Source organism: Lycorma delicatula, chromosome 3 (genome assembly GCF_047948215.1).
Source record: "Lycorma delicatula isolate Av1 chromosome 3, ASM4794821v1, whole genome shotgun sequence".
In the NCBI taxonomy this organism is placed as follows: Eukaryota; Metazoa; Arthropoda; class Insecta; order Hemiptera; family Fulgoridae; genus Lycorma; species Lycorma delicatula.
In genome coordinates, this window is record NC_134457.1 from 46,244,578 (window position 1) to 46,264,918 (window position 20,341).

Below are 20,341 nucleotides of genomic sequence, written 5' to 3' on the forward strand. Positions count from 1 at the left end.
TAAAGAAGACCGCCTTTTAAAAATCATGCCCCTTATTTAAAATATTACAGAAAAACTTTCACAATGCCATAAATGCAGATGAAGTTATTTATGTGTATTGATGAAAGTATCATCCCCTTTAGGGGACAAACTTCCATTCGCCAGTATTTACCTAATAAAAAACATAAATATGGCATAAATGTATTTAAATTATGTTTGAAAGGTGGGTATACGTGGAACCTAAAAGTATATGCTGGTAAGGAAAACAAAAACAGTGAAAATTCCTTTGCTTGATGAAGGACGAACATTATATTAAGTTGGAACTCTCAGGCATAAAAGAAAACATACAACTTCTTCAGTAGAGTGGTCAAAACTGAAAAGGTGAAATTATAGCACAGAAGAGCAATACAAAAGTTATAGTTGCTAAATGGAGAACAAGAGGGAAGTTATGTTTCTCACTACTAAAAGCCCACCAGAAATTGTTATAGTATAATCAAAAAGACCAAAAAGCCATCAACGCCAAAAGGAAGTAATTAAAAAGCAATCAACTGTACTCGATTACAATGGAGCCAAAACTTCTATAGACATATCGAACCAGATAGGATCATATTCTAGTACCCTGAGACGAGGAGTTAAGTATAGAAAACTGCTGAATTCGACTATTATGAATTTCCATATCATTTACAAACAGTATGTAAATTATAAAGTTAGTGCAGTTAGGTTTGGAGAGATGTTAGCAGAACATGAAATAAACTCTGACAATGCTACAGAAGTTAATAAATCAGTATTTAATATTTCAGTTAATAGTATTAGGTTCATGAACTGATTGAACTCTCACAAGGAAGATGAACTGCTTTGCTTGCTACACCCTTCTTTCAAAATCCCAGGACTGAAAGTTTGCTGTACGAAGAACACCTCAAGTGCGGTTACATTGTTCAGGTTGTGGTGAAAAGTTTTATGTGCATGGACTTTTTTTCAAAATGTATAAGTTAACTAAACGAAATTAAAATAAAAACAATATATTTTTATTTTTATTGTGTTAATAAATCATTCTGAATTGATATTTGTATTATTATACAATCTACTGTATAATTATCAAGATTTTGCTTGTTTACAATTTTTTTTATAATTGTCATTATTTTAAATTTAGAAATGAAAAATAGTTCTTTTTATAAATTTAGGATAAAGAGATTGTATTAAAAAAAGTGTAATGGAGAAGTATTTGAAAATTTTTTCTAGTTTGGGTAGACAACTTGAGAACAGACAAAATAAAAATTGTTAGCAAATTTATTCAGTTATAGAGAATAGTAACCAGAACTTAGTTCATAAAAATTGTTACATAAAAATGATCAGATTTTTACTGCAGCCTGCGCACGCACACACACACACACACACACACACACACACACACACACACACACACACACACACACACACACACACACACACACACACACACTACTCATTGTTAAAAATTGCCCAATTGTCAGAAACATGAAATTTACATATTTATTGTGTTATTTCATAACCATTAAAACTTATTTTATAAAAAAAATGTTTTGGGCTGATAAAATTAGGCCCGGGCTCCATAGAAATATTCCTATAGGTCAAATTGATACACACAGGCTGGATAAAAGTTTTAATGTGTATCAAATATATACACATGGTGCGTAAAGTGTTAAAAAAATACTGCAGGTATGAAGGTTCTACAACATTGTTCAAATGCTGAGAGCTTGGATATAATTTTTTTTGCCAAAATTTCTCTAATGACTGTAAAAAGAAAATGGGACTGAACTGAATCTAAACACATACAACTGTAAAAGATTGTAATATACCGTATGGCTTTCATTAGCAAAATGTAAATGAGGAAAAGAGAGCTGACCATTAAAGAAAAAAATTTGATGTCACCCTCTTGAAATCGTATCTATCTCTGGAAAGAAATGTATCATCTCTGATAAAAAAAGCCTATGATTGTGTTAACAGCAAATTTTCATATTTTCTTCATTACTGGTTCAGCCATTAATGTAATCATGAAGAGAAAATCATTTTTACTGAAAAATATGTATTGAAGAAAAATACATACATTGTAACCAGGTTTGTAAGTAAAAATTACCTTATGTAAAGTATAAAATGAATTGGTTAAGCAGAAATTAAGATTACAAGCAGAAAAACTACACCATTAAACTATTAATGATATAGTTATATTATTTAAAAATTAATACAATAATAATTAATTAAAAATAAACATGATTATATTAAATAAAGCTACACGATTCAAAACTTTAGAACAAATTAAAATTTTATAATGCAGTCTAATTACACAAAAAAGTAATGCCAGTGAAAAAGTGGTAACTTAAAGATTATTATTTTTGTATACTATTTACAATTCCTACAATGCTTTTTATTATGATCTTAAAATTCATTAAAATATATAACACTTGAAAAAATAATACTATTTATTAAAACTTAGTTACAAAATATACTTACAAAAATAAAAAATATTAATTATTAATTAATGATCTACCCATGGTCCCATTCAAAAATTCAATAGAAACACATAAAACAATCTCTTTGGCTTACTGCTAAAAAAAACTACTTATAGTAAAAATTATTTAAAATGCAATATTATTTAAATTTACATGACAGCAACAAGTTTCCGTAATACAGCTATTCAAACAATTTTTATCTACAATATTACAATTATGTTTAACAATAGTGATGATTTAAATTTAATTTTTCACTTATAAATAATATCTGTCACAGTACCATGCATACTGGCTAATGACTGATGATATTGTCACAAGCATATAAATCACTAATTACAATGAAAGATATGATACAGAAAAGTGTAAAAACTACAACACAATAGCTTAAAATTTCTCTAGCTACATATATAATACCTTTAATTTATCTAACTGAAAACTGTTTCAACATATCCTCCAGGTATATAAATATCAAACATGCCACTTATTATTTTCATATGGATATACGGGTTAAAACATGAAAGCTGGCCAATGTTTTATCGCATTTCTCAGAAAACCTAGCTTTTGCCATTTTCCACCACCATAATACCCATTTTATTTGTTGAATAAAAGAATTTGAATCCTCAACGTTTACTTAAATCTTAGCAGAAAATTTATCTACATACAGACAAATTTGATACGACCCTCCTTCTAATAGATGAGAGTCAAATCAATGTCTGATATAATTCTATTACTTTTCTAAAAAGAAATCTGCCTATCAGTTCTCTAAATATGAGCGGTGTTAAAAAAATTAAACAAGAATTTTTTAATTCTGCACAATATGTCTTTTCAACAGAGTTCGTCTTTTACCCATATAATGGCAGCACTGTCACTTTTGCTATAATGTATAGAAACATTTTCTGCCATATTGATGCATAGTTCTATTCTGGCAGTCAAATAATTAGGACATATTATTTTATTATGAGTTGCAATTTATTTTGTTTGAAAATGTCAAAAGTAAAGGATTTGAATTAAATGTTATGTTAAAGATTTTATGTCAATACCATGAGTTTGTTTATGAATGGTACAGTTTCAAGAAGATTCGCAAAGACGATAAAAGGGTTGGACGTTCTAACACTTCAACATCAATGAAAATATTGTCAAAATAAAGGGCATTGTAACTATTACTAACACTTGTGGAAATTAAGACTTTTAAGTATAATCTAAGAAAAAACAATTTACCAGTAAGTAAATACACACAAAAATAAATACCTATTTAAATTAATTGTACTTGATATTATAATTACAGCTAATACTGTCATTCCCAGTGTTCTTGTATATGGGCGTTGAAATATATCTTAAAAATCCCAACTTCCGAAGAATTTACTTATGTGCAAAATATGACACAAAAATCCCAGCATATATGTCCCTAATATATTATATATATATATATATATATATATATAAATAGACATTTCAAAAAAGCTTTTTTTCAATATCAAAACAAACTTAAACTAGTACTATATTAACATCAAAATATTTGAAGGAAACAATTTTTTTGATTATGCCATTATTTGCGTTTAATATAGTATGCATTGTTTGTAATGTAAATGAAATCTAATGGCTGTGGAAGTTGGCTGTCAGCTGATATAGCGGTAGTGAACTTTGTTTGGTTAGGCTGTGTCTGTGCTAAGGTTAGTGTTTGTTTACTTGTTTGTTTACACTGGCAAGTGTTCTATGACTGTTTTAGTTTTATAAAATGAAAAGGGCTTGTTTCCCTCTATGTGAGAACTATTGTTATTGAGCAGTGTGTTTTTTTAAGTAAAGAACCTTCCAGTGATTATTCAGAAATTGAGAATGAGGATGAGTCTTCTTCGTTTGTGAATAATACAGATTACGACCCATCGAACGATCTTGAACCTTCAGGTATCAGGTTCCCACTGGACATAAGTAGGCCTAACAACCATTTACTATCGTTTAATGATAGCAATGGCATTTCAACTGAACAAACTCTACCAATACACAGGTCTAGGAGTAGGCCTAAGGAAGCTAGTTATAGAGATGTAAGTAATGACAACCAAAATGATTTTTGTGACGACAGTGTTATTGATTGGAAAAATGTTAATGAAACCAGTGATCCCACTTCTACTAACACATTTTCTTTCCAAGAATAAACTGGAATCAAGTATTGTCCACCCTGAGATTCAACAGTTAATGCCTACTTTAGAAATGCAAGCATTCATGTGTACAAACATAAACCCACAATAGGTAGCTATTGGTGGACAGGTCCTAGTCAGTTGTGTAGTTGGTGTGGGTGAATGTTCACCAAAAATATATACTTTTTTCCATTTGGTAGACACAACTCACACGCCAAAACTAAGAGAACAAAATTATGACCCATGTGCATGTTCCTTCCACTGACAGAGCATATGAACCATGTATCAAAACATTACTCCTGGCAAGTGCCTATCAATAGAGCATGATATCCACTAAATCTAAAAATACTTTAATGCAATATATGCCCAACAAACATCACAGGTTTGGTGTCAAATTATGGGCTCTCTGTGATGCTGTCATACACTATTGTTTGTATATTTTTATGTACTGAGGGGGGGGGGGGGCAAAAGGCTCCAATGGAAAACAGGTAAAGAAAAAGGGACTAGGCCATATGGTTGTAATAAAACAGTCATCACATTTTTGTCAATAATTTCTTTACTTCAATAAATTAGCAAAGGAATTATGTAGAAAACTAACATTTTTGACAAGCACACTGAGATCTAATATTCCTATTGATGTAAAAGCAAAGTACTACTCTAATGGTGAAAGAAGATATAGGAGGAAAAAAGAGTTACTGTTACTAGGCTACAAACAAAAAAGCCCCAAAAAAACCTGTCATATAGTTGTCAACAAATTCTGTTGCTGGAAATGAGCGAAGGGTAAAAGAAGAGGGGGGAAACAAAGTTACGAATATGACAGAAAAAGCATAAAGTTCTGGAAAAAATAACATTTGACTTTCTGTCAAGGATGGTACTAAATATTTATATTTTATATAAATACAATACCAAATAAACCAGAGTAGATTAAAATTCACTGTAGCTAATGAGTGGTTTTATATCAGATATTGAATTGAATGTTGGGAGGCAGGGACACGGGTAAGCTGAAATAATTTGTGGAAAAATTACCAAAAAAAAAAGAGAAAGAGACTACTGTATGCAGTGCATGTAGTACTAAGGAAGGAGGAAAAATAAAAAAGTACTTTTATTTGTGTAAAGAATAAGAAGGGATTTCTACCTATTTGCATTCCAGAACATACATGCTAAACTCCTTTTGTTCACAAATCTCACTTTGTTTTTTTTTTTTGTAAATATGTTTTTCTATAAGTATTTTCTAACAAAAATTGTTCAAGAAGCAACGAGTGACAGCTAAGTTATGATAATTAAGCCATATTTTTATTAGTTTTCAGTTAATGTTCAATGCTTTATAGTAATTTGAATGTGATTTGAATTACTTGATTTTGCCAAAAAACTTTGAAAATTTATAACTTTGTTTTTACTGCAATAAAGTCATGAAACCTTGTGGAAGTGTTCAATTTTATGTGTACTTTCTTCTAGTGTGTATGAATTGACTCCAAAGAATTATTTTTAAATTTTGAAGAAAAATAAAAATTAAATAATATTTTTGGTAAATCAGTTTTTTAATATAAAGTTTTTTTCTTGTGCATGCTTATTAAAATTTTGTTTTCAGTATATTTTAGAGTAATTTATTACCTACAAAACAAAAAAAAAACTAATTTAGTTCATAAATAAATAAGCTATGAGTTGTTAAGGAATGTTCTGCAAATTTGTAAAAATTGGGCTGGGATTTCTGGCACATACCAAAACCTGAGACTTTTCAGATATGCCTGTAAAACCATTTCTGCCAGCAAAAGGGTTAAGCTTCTAACAAAAAAAGATAAATGCTGAAGCTGTAAAAAAGATGTTATGCAAATAAAATCAAAGAAAAATTGGCTAACTTACTATTTGTGTTTTGTTTGAAGTTTTCTCCTTCATGTGATTAATTATTGTATTTCAACAGAAACTTCAGAACAGCACACAGTTATTATGTAACTAGCCGGGTTAACCATAAAATGGTTGAATTTTGGTCCATTATACTAATTTCAGGTTTGTGTTTTTTATATGACTTTATATTTACTACATTTACCAAACACTTTTCTAAAACTAAATAAATACAGTGTAAATACAGACAGTATAGTATAACTGATTTAAAAAATATTGGAAGAAAGGAACTTAATATTTCAAATCTCTTCAGTTTCAAGTAGGGAAACATTTATGTTAAAAATGTAATATGGAAATTCAAGACACAATTAATATCCTAATAGACAAAGCCAATGAATGACAACAGCTGATTTAAAATAAATTTATTTAATTTTTTGCTGTTCTGTTTTCTTTTTTGTTATTAGAGTGATTTAAATAATATTAATATTAGAGTGATTGCTATCATATAATTTACAATAAGCATACATCTAACTGAAATAATAAAAGTTTTCAATTATCTACATAACTGAATTATGTTTAAAAATTTTATCATCTGACTTTAACTATTAAATGGTAATTATCATTTATAAAATAAAAACAAAATGTTTACTAACAACCGTCTCACTACAGTCAATTTTTGTCATTGTGGTTTCCCACATATAAGATTCAAAGTTGCATTTTGGATATATTGGTCTATTTATAGAAAATGTTTTATTATGTCTTTTACTTGAAGCTGAAGAAGATAAAATGTATACGTTTAGTGCTATACTAAGAAAAAATTATATAAAGAAAGAATCATTTTTTCAGGAAATTTTTGATCGTATCAAGCCGGCTTAATGTCTATTTACTCTCAAAATAAGCAGTTGTAGAATATGTAATTCAAAAAGAAAAGGAAACCAAGAGTTAAAAAATGAAAAATTGCCAGGGAGAATATAAAATGCCACATTATTAAATGCAAAGTATTGACAAACTGATGTTATCCACTGTTCTTTCCCCTACAATGAAAAGGTTTCAATTATATAGCTACTTTTTTTATTAATTTTGTAGATCTATGAGGCTTACAGCCCCATACATGAGTTTGGGCTGCTTATAGCCACACATATAGAATAATTAGATACAAATTATTTTAACTGCAACATTGATTAATGCATGTAATTTTTGTGCATTACAAATCCCCCATTGCCCAGTATTCCTGTTTCCACTAGCGAGTTATATGACACCTGCACCTTGTCGCTTTTGTCTCTTCTAATGCTATCTACAAGTCACTCATAGAAAGATTTGTTATTTAGCAGTGATATGAGCTGTACAAATGCCTATCTAGTTAATGCTCCGACCATACCAATCCTGTAGTCTGGTACTGTACTAAAATGTTAATTTTACTTTTTTTACAGGCTACTTGGAAACCATTCCGCACGAAAGGAAACTCGAGAGGAGAACATTACGCTTCACCACAAATACTCAAACAGGACATATGTAATCGATACCACAACAATGAGTTAATAATCTACTGCCTAAAAATATATATATTTAATTTGTTCTCTTGTAGAGTAATTGACCAATATATGGTATAAGACTATAATCATGTTTTTTAATAAGACAAAGTGATATTAAAATGTTTAATTTTTATTAATTAATTTCTATTCACACATACTCAATGAAGTGAAGCATACATGGAACAGAATTACAGACCACATGTAAGACTGTTTTTTATTAAGGTTGCAAAAATATATAAAAAATATGCAATAAGAAAACTTATTTTACCAGTCTTTTATTTTTCATAATTATTGCTAATTCAAAACAAATTCTAAAATAACATAAATATCATGCTGTAAAACACGAAATGGGTGTGGATGATGAGTATCACGTAACAGTTGAATAATTAACTTTTATTTAAGAATATTTTACAATTGGCTGATTTCACATTATAGTATGAATATAATTTAATATAAGCATTAATGACTGATTTATTGGTTGAACTATATATATATATATAAACAAAATTTCAAATAAAATGATAAAAATTAAAAGAATGTTTTAATGTAATAGATATAGAATTTAATACCAACTGAACATACAGGATACCACAAAAACTAGTTACTGGAGATTAAAATGGTAAGTTTAACTTATCTAATTACAGTGTTCGTTCAACATTTTATATACACACACACACATACGTGTATATGTATTAATTTATAACAATCATATTAATTTCAACGGTATTCTGCTCTTCAGTTGGAATTAAATTCTATAACTACTTTAAAACATAATATTTTAATTGTCATTTTATTCTAAATTGTTTTCTGTTTTGAAATTTTGAATTGTATTATGAACATACATGTAAATTTTTCTATCCAGTACTGGAATGATTTTATTTTTTTAAAACATTTTTTATATATACAATATTAAATACTTTCATATTAAAAAAAATCTTAAAACTAATGAAATTGTGTTTTCAAACAAAATGAAAACAAAACCTCAACATAAATTATCATCAATTGACTGTTAAATGACTTGCCTAATACTTGTGACAAAATGTTTAAAAAAAACACTGTGGAATATGGTCAGTTCATTTATTTGATATAACAATACCTTCACCCTTTAAATAACCAATGAGGGCTGAATCCATAATGGTTTAAGCTAAACATAAACATATTCAGTTAGATAATTTTACATGAATTATAAAATATACACAAAAATTATTTTTTTAATATAGTATAAGAGATAAAAACTTTTATATAAAATTAATAAAAAAAAACAATATATTGATAAAGTTGTCACAATTCATAAATAAATTTTGAAATTTTTTTTTCTTGATATTACCACATAAGCTTGAAGCTTGTGCATTGGATATCGAAATGGGATTTTTAAGCATATGAAAAATGCCATGCCTAATAGGGATTCGAACCCGGGACCTTCAGATGAAAGGCCAAGACTCTACCACTCTACACAGAGATCGGTGGAGTATATTACAAACTGAAATTTTTAACATAAATAAATCATAATAAAGTTTTGACCTTGAACGCAAGTATTATCTATTTTGGTGCCAATATTTTATTTCTATGCATTATGTAATAAAAAAATAATCTTAAAAAATACTGTTTAGATTTATTATTACATTTAACCAAAGATTATATAACAACACATTCTACACAAAAAATATACTTTGTTCAGCAGCATTATATGACTCACTTATACTAAACAATTATACAAAATCTCATTTTACTATAATAATGCTATTTATAACAAGTAATCTTATTTTTAGCAAAATATCAAACACTACTCCGGAAGAAATGTAACTTTCAAAATAAACATACCATATAATATTGAAGTAATAATATATACAAAATTATACATTTTTAATCCTTGAACTCATGCATATAAATAATCATAAATCATTTTTATTATAAAACACACACATACATTCTTCACATGCACATAACATAATTAATTTATATAACATGCAACTAAATATATGTTTTTATCATGCTTATTTAACATATTGGGTATTTTTTTTTAAATTTTCATCTTATTAATAATAGTAAAATACGTTAGAATCATTAGATAACTAACCAGACAAATTCATGAGGAGTGGGAACTAGTTTTACTGTTCATCTATGTGAAGATCAACAACGCTAATGCAAGTCTGTGGTACAAAGCAAGTAGTTGATTGCAAACCAAATACATTTTTTTTTCTCAATACACATATAAACATGAATATAAAATTATCAACTTCACAAGCTGCAGTTATTCATTTTTTGTTACCTGAAGAGTAAAACCAGTGATATTTTTCACCAAACGAAAGTTATAGTGTAAACTGCATGAACAAGGGAAGTTTTTATATATGAATAGATAAATTTAAAACTGATCAAAAACGTTTTGCTGTTGAAGTACATTCTGGATGCTGAGTAATGGTGTTAGAAATTTTGGAAAAAAAGTTGAACAAATGGTTTTCATCACTGTGGAAAAATAGGTCATGAATACAGTGTAATTGTTGATACACTGCATAAGATTATTCACGGTAACTTGAAATTTTTTAAGAGATGTATGCTGCTCATCGAATACTGAAAATGTTTACTGAAGTGCACAAAACATCAAGATTACATATCTTTACAGAACTGAAAACTCATTTTGATCTACAGAACGAGGTATTTTTTTAACTAATATCTGTGATGAGATATGGATGCACCAATATGAACCAGAAATTGAATAACAGAGTAAAAAGTAAAAACAAGCTGGATTTAGAGTAATGAAGAAATTAAAAATACAGTCTTATGCCAACAAAGTGATGCTCACTGTCTTTTGGAACATAACAGGTGCTATTCTTTGCGACTACTTGGAAGTTCAACATACTTGGAAGTTTAATTTATTTAGAAATGCTGAAAAACAATTTGAAACCTGTTGATACCAATTTGAAATTTTTTTGCACCAAACAATGTGTATTGTTAAATAATGAAATGATTCTTCAATATGTCAATGCCTGCATCATACTGCCAAACTAACACAAGACACAAACACCAAATTAGGTTAGTTACTATTACTACTTCCAGCTATGGTCTCGATTTGGCATGATCAGACTACTGCCTTTTGGCCTGTTAAAATCTGCTTAACATGGAAGAAAATTTGATGATAATGAAGAATTAAAGTCACAATAAACAATTCAGATATTGAGATGGCATTCAAAGATCAGTTCAAAGAATTCTGTTGATGGAATACAAAATCTCACAAGGAAAAGTGATAAATGCTTGTCAAAAGTTTCTCTGAAAAATAATGTAAATACTAACATTAGTATTTTATTATTACATAATAATAAATTTATAAATGTTTGTTCATAGAATGACCCTTGAGAAAAAAAAATATATATATGCATATACGATGCACAAAAAGTAAACAATATATTTTGGAAGAAACTTGTCACTTGCAGGTGTTTTATTTAATAATTCTAATTTCACAAAATTTTTTAAAGCAGTTTTGTATTCTACATAAAAATAAAATAATTTATAAAAAATAAAAGTAATAACCAACGTTAACAAATAATAGTACTAAAAAGTTACAAATAATTATATTTTTATTTATTAAATAAAGTAGAAGTACTGACAACAAATAAATATATTTAAGTCTAAGCCAGCCAACACAAAAAAAAAAGAGTTGTGTTCTTGAAAATATTAATCATTAATACATCCTGCTTCTATCCAGCTTTGGAACACAACATTTTAAACATAGTTTATTATTAGTTTGCAGTGGAACTGCTATGTATTTAACCTACTTTCAATTAAATAACACCTTTAAACTTTTGCAAAAATACAACCTTTTATATAATAAAAACTTGTTAGTAATTTTTTATTCCAATAAACAAACTTATATACATTAATTTTTCAAATCTCATGTATTAATTTTTCAATAAGTACATAAAGACCTATTTAATAAAAATTATTAACCAAATAATGTTCTATTTCTGAGCACTTATCAACTTCATCAACCAATAAACAATTACATTAAGGACATCAAAATTTTAAACAAAAAAAAAAAAATTATTTTTTTTATACAAAATTTTATTAGTGTTATTCTTTCAATGTTTTTTTCATTCCTAGATGTATTTGTTAAATGAAAAGGTGATTAAAGTAATAAGTAATTAAATAACCTAAAATATATATTTTTTGTTTAATTTTATTTATATATATATATATATATATATATATATATATTATATATATATATATATATGTATATATCTTTTTTTTCTAAGAAGATTAATTTTACAGCTTATGACTTATTTGTTCTAACGAATGGTAAAAACTACCAAATCCTGAATCCCGTTATACCTAGACAACAAACAGTATTAGTTACAATCTGAATCAAATGTTTATCATCTACTTTATCTTTTATTTTCAAAAAAAAAAAAAATCCTTAAAATTTACTGAAGATTGTGAACATATTTATTTCTCATCATCTTTACAAATTCATTACAACCAAAATAAAACTCAATAATAAAAGTATTCATAAAAAATATAAAAAAATAATAATAATGTAAAATAAACCAATAAATTTGCAAATTATATTACTGTATCTATTAAAATATGACAATAATTGTAAAATATGTGGTAATTACTGAAATTTATAGCATTATGCAGCATATGCTTAAAAAAATATGTAGCAATTACAAGCAAAGAGATTATTTTCCAAAGAGCTTGTGATGAGTTAATTCATAATAAATAGTTGTCCAATATTAACAAAAACAAATCAACTCTAAACAATTGTTAAAAGATTTAAATAGGATTCCATAATTTTTTCCTTTGGTTTTATGTACACCCCTCCTAGAGCCAGATCCGCAATTAAGCATAATTTAGCTACGGGAGGTGTCATCATCAACCCAACCTAACGAAGATGACCCAGGTGAGTCTTGGTCATAACAGTTGCCTGCCTCTAACCAAGTCCTACAATGAGGCCCCAGGCGGGGTTCTGTAATTAATCTATTTAATTTCACATATTGTGAAAAAAAAGAAAAAATTATGAATTATAATACATATAAATACTTAAAACTTTCCTGATAAGGGAAACCTGATAAATATAATTACTGCTACAATTAAATAATATAATTATTTATTATACTGCTGCTGACTTACAAAATTCACACTAACTTAAATATGAAATCTGTAAATTCATTTCATTTAATATATTATAAATGCTTTATATATTTAAGTATTTTTAACTTTGAATAATCTTACATTTAATTCATACAGTAATTATTCATTTTTCTATAAAACTAATAATTTAAATACATTTTAACTTAACTATTTATTATTTTCCAATGTTTCATTAATTAAATTACCTACTCAGTCTATGTCTTAAAATGGAAACATAGTTATATTTATTAGAAATGTGAAACAATATACAAACATATCTGTTGATAATTATATTAACAGTTAATTTAAATTAAATTTTAATCAATAAAGCAAATTCTGTAATTTTTGTGCTTTTCGGGAAATTTGTAAAATATACAAAAAATTCCTTACAAAAAAGAAAACACAAATCACAAGAAGATTCGTTTATCATGACTAAGCTAATTAAACCAACAATTTTCATTTAAATACAAAAGATAAATATCACTGTCTGTTTTAAAATGGCCACAATAAACACAATATATTACATAAAAAAAAATGATTTACACTAAAATAAGTATTTTCCATTAATGAGAATAATAATCAGGTTATAATTATAATTTTAAAATTTAATAATTATTGTAAAATAGATTTTCTTATTATTATTAAGTTGAAAATTAAGTCTTACCTCCTCCATTATTTCCTCCACCCCCACCAACAGCTCCACTTGAGGGTAACGAATTATTTTTTGTAAACTGTTTACCAGATTTTGAATTCTGTCTTGATACTAAGAAAAAATAAAACAAAAATAACTCTATAGTAAACCCCACTTAATCTACTTTACATAATATTTTTAGCATTAACTAAAAATAAAACACAGGACTAATCCTGAGTATAATTATTTAGGGTATAATTATTCCAATAAACAAAATAATCCAATAACTAGATTTCCCTAGAAAAAAATTTAGTTTTATTGGTGTCACACTAAATAAATCACTGAAAATTAAATATCAGCATTAATTTGAACCAGTCACAATAATTGTAAACTTATTTTTAATCAAATAAATATGTAAATTACTCTTTACATCTGTTGGATATTTTTCTGTATGCTCGTTCATTTGGGTTAGCGAAGTGGACATGACATCGGTCGGTTATGTTTTATTACAAGTTTTCTGTTAGTGTACCGCAGTATTCAATTACGATCAGTGTCAACCTAACACAATAAAGATGTCATCATAATTCTTAGTTGCATTCAAACTGTGTTATTTTATTATACAATCCACTTAACCAACATTAATTTTGCATAGTCTTCATTCAATGATTTTTACGATGAATTAACAGAGTTGCAGTGAAATTGTGTTAAGCTAGACAAATATTTTATCAAAGCTGACAAAATCATTTCAGAGACTTTTATCAGGGAAGACTGTCTGAGCCTCACACAATGCTATGAGTGGGTAATGCATTTTAAAAGTGGTCATGAATCTATCAAAAATTATGCTCATCCAGGAAGGTCATAGTCATCAACAAACATATCCCACATTGCTCCACATGAATAATTTAGCGAGGTCAAATCAAGTCTCCCCAGAATACAAAATAGCAGACAAGACTGGGATTTCGGTGGATCATATCACCACCAAGCCTGTTCAGAAACTCTCGACATAAGAGCAGAAAGGCAATTAAGATAGTGTTCAATCAAGAAATTTTAAATCAGGCAATGTTGATGAAACCTTCTTTTCAATGATAAGACAAGTAAGACATAGGTGTATGAGTAAGTTGGAAACAAAGTCTCAGTCATTACAGTGGATTAGAAGATTGCCAATGATAAAAAAAGCAAAGATTATTCAAAAACATAAAGGTAATGTTGACAATCCTTTTTGACATCAAAGGCACTGTTCTGAATGACTTTCTACCTGGAGGACAGAGTTGACCACTATTACTGGCTAGCAATCATCATCTTGGTGATAATTTAAGGAAGCAAAGATCAGAACTTAGGCGTGACAATCCACCAGCCAAGTTACACAATTTACTAATTAGAGTTTTATACAAAAAATTTCACTTAGTGCCATCTCTCACCTACTGTACTCATAGACTCTTTTTTATTTTCAAAATTAAAATTGCCATTAAACGTACAAAATATCTGATACAATAAAATCCAAAAAAACAAACTGAAAGCTGTTTGAAAAGTGTACTCTAGAAATGCTTCTCAAAGTGGACAGATGTTGGAAAAAGTCTTACAATGAGAAAGAGAGTACTACTTTGAAGGAAATTAATTGTATATTGCTGTAAATATTCAATAAACTTTTTTTTTAATTTTGTTATTTTTTTTTAACAAAATTTGTATAATTACATCACTTTACTGTTATGATAAACTACTGCCTACAGGGGATCATTATCTTTCTATATATGAAATTATATTTGAAATTGTGCAGTTTCTAAATACATTAATAAACTCAGAAACCATTTTAATTTTAATTAACCCAATTTACAGGCTACCAAATTAAATATTTTTTAAATGCCTAAAGGACCAACAAAAACTTTTTTTATAAAACTTGTAAGGGTTAGGTCATTATAAAACCCATTTCACTATTTCAAATAACTATTATCCCAGGATTTAAACAGTAATTTCTATTAACTCAATTATTTAATTATTTTTTAGTAATAAATAATGAAAACCAATAAATTCATAAAACACATGAAAAAACTTAATAAATAATGGTCTCACCAGGAAGAGAAAATGGTGCTGAAATAAACGGGTCATCTGCTGCAGTGGTTGTTAGTTCTGAAAACTGCATTACTAAACTCTCTTGACTTTTTACATTTGAAATACCTATAAAAAAAAATCACAAAAAAATGTATAATACCAAAACTCAACAGTTTTTTTCCTTCCCTACTCAGAAGCACTTATTATTAACAAGTAATTGTTCTGTAAGCAGATAAAAAAGGATGCTTCACTAGAGTTGGCTGCTTGACACATGCAGTGAAATTATCTGTTAAGCTAGACAAAAATTTTATCAATCTCACAAAATCATTTAAGAGACTTTTATCAGGGAAGACTCTCTGAGCCCTGCACAATGGTATGAGTGGGTCATTCATTTTAAAATTGGTCAAGAATCTATAAAAAATGATGCTCATCCAGGAAGGTTATTGTCATCAATAGACATATCCCATATTGCTCAGAGTGAATAATTTAGTGAGTCAAATCAACATTTCCTAGTATATAAAATAGCAGAAGATACTGGGATAACACATCTGGTGCTAACAACAATCAGTTACTATGGTTTGTAACTGTAAAGAATCTTTCAAAACACAACCAGTAAAAAACAGTCAAAACACTGACCAGTTTCCAGGAAAGAATATAAAAAAAATTATTTTTCATATTGTATGTCTTGTGTAGGGTATACTAAGTGAACCCACCGGGTTGGTCTATTGGTTAATGCGTCTTCCCAAATCAGCTGATTTGGAAGTCGAGAGTTACAGCGTTCAAGTCCTAGTAAAGCCAGATATTTTTACATGGATTTGAATACTAGATCGTGGATTACCGGTGTTCTTTGGTGGTTGGGTTTCAATTAACCACACATCTCAGGAATGGTCGAACTGAGAATGTACAAGACTACACTTCATTTACACTCATACATATCATCCTCATTCATCCTCTGAAGAATTATCTAAACGGTAGTTACCGGAGGCTAAACAGGAAAAAGAAAGAAAGAAAGGGTATACTAAGTGAAAAGGAATACCCTTTTCACGCAGTGAGAAACCTTCCTGAAGTTATTCATGACAGTGTAATATTTCGAGATTCAGGCGTGGTTAGTGAAATATTTTCAAAAAATAACAGAATAAATAATTTTTATGAAAATGAGAATAAATGTGATTGCAGTTAAAGCATAACAATATGAAAAAATATACATTCCCCAACTTAACATAATTTTCATTGTTTTCTATATTTATTTCAAATACTTTTTTTCACATTGACACTTTCACAGAGCTCACCATTTCATCAGATAAATTAAATTCTTTTTTTTAAATTTAAAAATTGTAAAAGAAGGATGTTACTTCTTCCTCGTCAATTTGTTAAATGGCAATTTGATGGAATACACTGTGAAAGCATTATGTGAATTTTTGAAAAAATAAGCAGCAAGTGATATTTTTATTTTATTATTATTGATAATAATCATTATATACTGCTAGGATGCTAAACTATGAATTCATTATTTCAAATAATTGATTTTTTGGTAGTACTAATTTAATTATTTATCATTGTACTATTAGTTTTGCTTAATGAATAAGATTTACGTTTATTTTTCTCAGTTACTCATAAAGCATCTAAACTTCAATTTAAAATGGATCTGCTATTGTTATCACTCATATCAAATTAATTTCCTAATATTTTCTAAATCCAGGATAAGTCTTCAATTCAAAGACATACAGTATATAGGAATGCAAGCTAACCAACCAGTTTTTTTACGCAATGTTATCATGCAAAGGTTTTTCTCATTATTGTAATTTAATTATCCTTATGCACGTAAATTATAAAATCGGAAAAATGTAATTTTATCTATAGCTGACATGATAATAACATGGTTTATGATAACTATGTAGTTAATTAAACATAATATGATGAAAAAATTATAATATTTGGCATTCACTAAAAAAATTAAATAAATAAATATTTAATACAATGGTTTTAACATTCACTTTAATACTAGAAAATCATGTTTGACAAATTAGAAAGTAGCTTTCAAAATTTAGTAAGTCAACATCTGTATCTTAAAATTTTAACAAACTACCTTACACTCTTCTTGATGTTTAATTGTACCTTTAAACTCATAAAACAATACATATGTTTTAACCATACAACAATTTATTCTAAATCTCAGTCTCATCAATTAAATGATTTTATTGAGTGTTATAAAAAGAATCAAATGCATTCATATAAATAGATAATTTTTTTAACCAACATAATGGCAACATGCAATTAAATGATAAAGTATAAGGGACAGCATAACGAGACTAGAACTGCATCATTAAAATAAAAAGTGCAATGAATCTATTATTAAGAATACTTCTTTGAAATGATGATCTGTATGTCATTGCTTCATCCATTCACACCCAAAAGAAAGGAGTAAGAAAATGTTACACTCAGAATAGGTAGCAGCAGTTCTTTGTTTCTTACGATCCCTGATCATTATTTCTTAATCTGAGAAATAATGATCAGGGGCATGTAGTATACAATGATTACAAGAATATTCCCTGTGTAAGTGTGCTGCAAGTTTCTAGGACAAAATTTATACAAATTTGAAGCGCACTACTCAGTTTAGTGAGAGAGACTGCAGAGACAATAATGTCTACCTTTATTTACAATGATAATATAATCAGACACTTGACCTTAAAGTAATAAGTTTAAATTACTTCAATTCTGGGAAATATTTATATATGTATATATGAATGACCTTTTTTAGTGTAAATTTAATCAACTGCTGTCAAAAGTAATAGGGATAAATACGCTGTAATAATTAAATCAGACTGTCCAAAGTCTGCATAAGACACAACTTTATAATTTTAGTAAGCTCCTCCTCTCAGATATTTCATCTGATTAGGTGGGGGATGGTTTCATTACTAAACATTACTACTTCAGAGACATCTTTATAGTATGGGATTCTCTCTGTTAACGACTATTTTCAGTCCCTACAGTCTGCAAAAAACTTCATGAATATGATATCATTTAGTATCCACATTCCATATTTTGTAAGCTTAATTCCTGCAGGTATGGACCAGACCTTTTTTTTCCTGTTTAGCCTCTGGGAATCACCATCAGGTTATTACTTCAGAGGATAAATGAGGATTATATGTATGAGTGTACATGAAGTGGTCTTGTACTGTTTCAGGTTGACCATTACTGAGACGTGTAGTTAATTGAAACCCCACAGAAAACCGGTATCCACAATCTGGTATTCAAATCCATATAAACATTAACTGCCTTTACTAGAATTTGGAACGTTGGAACTCTCAACTTCAAAATCAGCTGATTTCCGAAGACATGTTCACCACTAGGCCCACCCAGGGGGTTAAGGTATGGACCAGACCTGCAGGAACCAGCATCTAATCTGACCAGAAAAACTTTGGCACTTGTTACCGATATTGTAGACAACAGGGTAAGATAATCTTGTGGGGCATCATAATAGAGAAACGAGGAAATGTTTGCTTACTGCTTTGGCTTCCTCTCTTTATTTTATCAAATTCAGCACCAAATAAATGATCCTCAGTCATTGGAGTGAACGGAGTAGTTGGAGGCTCTTCAAATGGATTCCATCCTGCAGGACCAGCTGCAGACAGACTTCGACCTTCAGAAGTTATCCCTCCACCAACAGCAAGCTCATTCTGAAAAAATGTAGTTGTTGAATTGTATATAAAAACTTAACACAGGAACAAATAAATGTTATGAACAACTACCACATAACTGTCATCAGACATCTGTTTTCATTTGTTTTATCAGGCATCTGTCTTATGGACTGAAAATACAGACAGAGATATTTTAATAACAAAGATTGTGGAAATATAGTATACATGAACATCAATTTAGTTTAAGATAAGTGGTACAAATGAGGCTATTCTCAGTCTCAAATTTTACAAGAATAAAGATATCTACATAGTGTTTCTAGATCTCAAGGAAGTACTAACATAATATGGAATTGAATAATATATTTAAAATTTTAATGGAAATCAAGTGAAAATGTTCATAAGAGTTAGTTATTTAAATCCATATAAAATCCAGGTGTTGTAGATGGATGTAATTTAAAGAAACGAAATAAATATGCAGTCTGTCAACTTTTTCACAGTTGTAAACTGAAAAACTAATACAAATGTACAAATCCATAATTAAGTTTTCCTTTGAAACTGATTTCCTTGTCTCTGCAAACCCATAATAACTTTACAAAGGAACTGTAATTTTATAAATTGCAGTTTGAAGATAAATACAATAATGTGCTTTATACATTACTAAGAACAGTTGTCTTAAATTCAACTTAACAATAATAATAATAATCAGTTAATCAAGAAGGTCAACTTTCCTAATTAGAGGCATATCTTTTCTGGTTTTTTATATTCTTGTTGTTCACTTTGGACATTTTTGTTTAATAAAGACCAGAGACTTTGTAACAACAAAAAAACAATATCCATGACAAGTGTCTCAGAACTTACTAAAACCATGCACAAACTGAATGTATCTGCTCAATATTACAAATGCAACTTGCTAGTTGGTTGTTTTTCTGTT

At 28.3% G+C, this 20,341-nt stretch overlaps 1 protein-coding gene across 1 annotated transcript in view; it reads right to left on the reverse strand.

Moving 5' to 3' along the window:
• Window positions 1-20,341, reverse strand: part of Nak (Numb-associated kinase) — a 150,304-nt gene that overhangs the window by 47,872 nt on the left and 82,091 nt on the right. The window contains exons 11-13 of the mRNA XM_075359740.1: window positions 19,278-19,449; window positions 15,794-15,898; window positions 13,760-13,858 (exon numbers count right to left, since the gene is read on the reverse strand). Coding sequence (XP_075215855.1) covers window positions 13,760-13,858; window positions 15,794-15,898; window positions 19,278-19,449 — 376 coding nt within the window. The remainder of the gene's footprint in view (window positions 1-13,759; window positions 13,859-15,793; window positions 15,899-19,277; window positions 19,450-20,341) is intronic.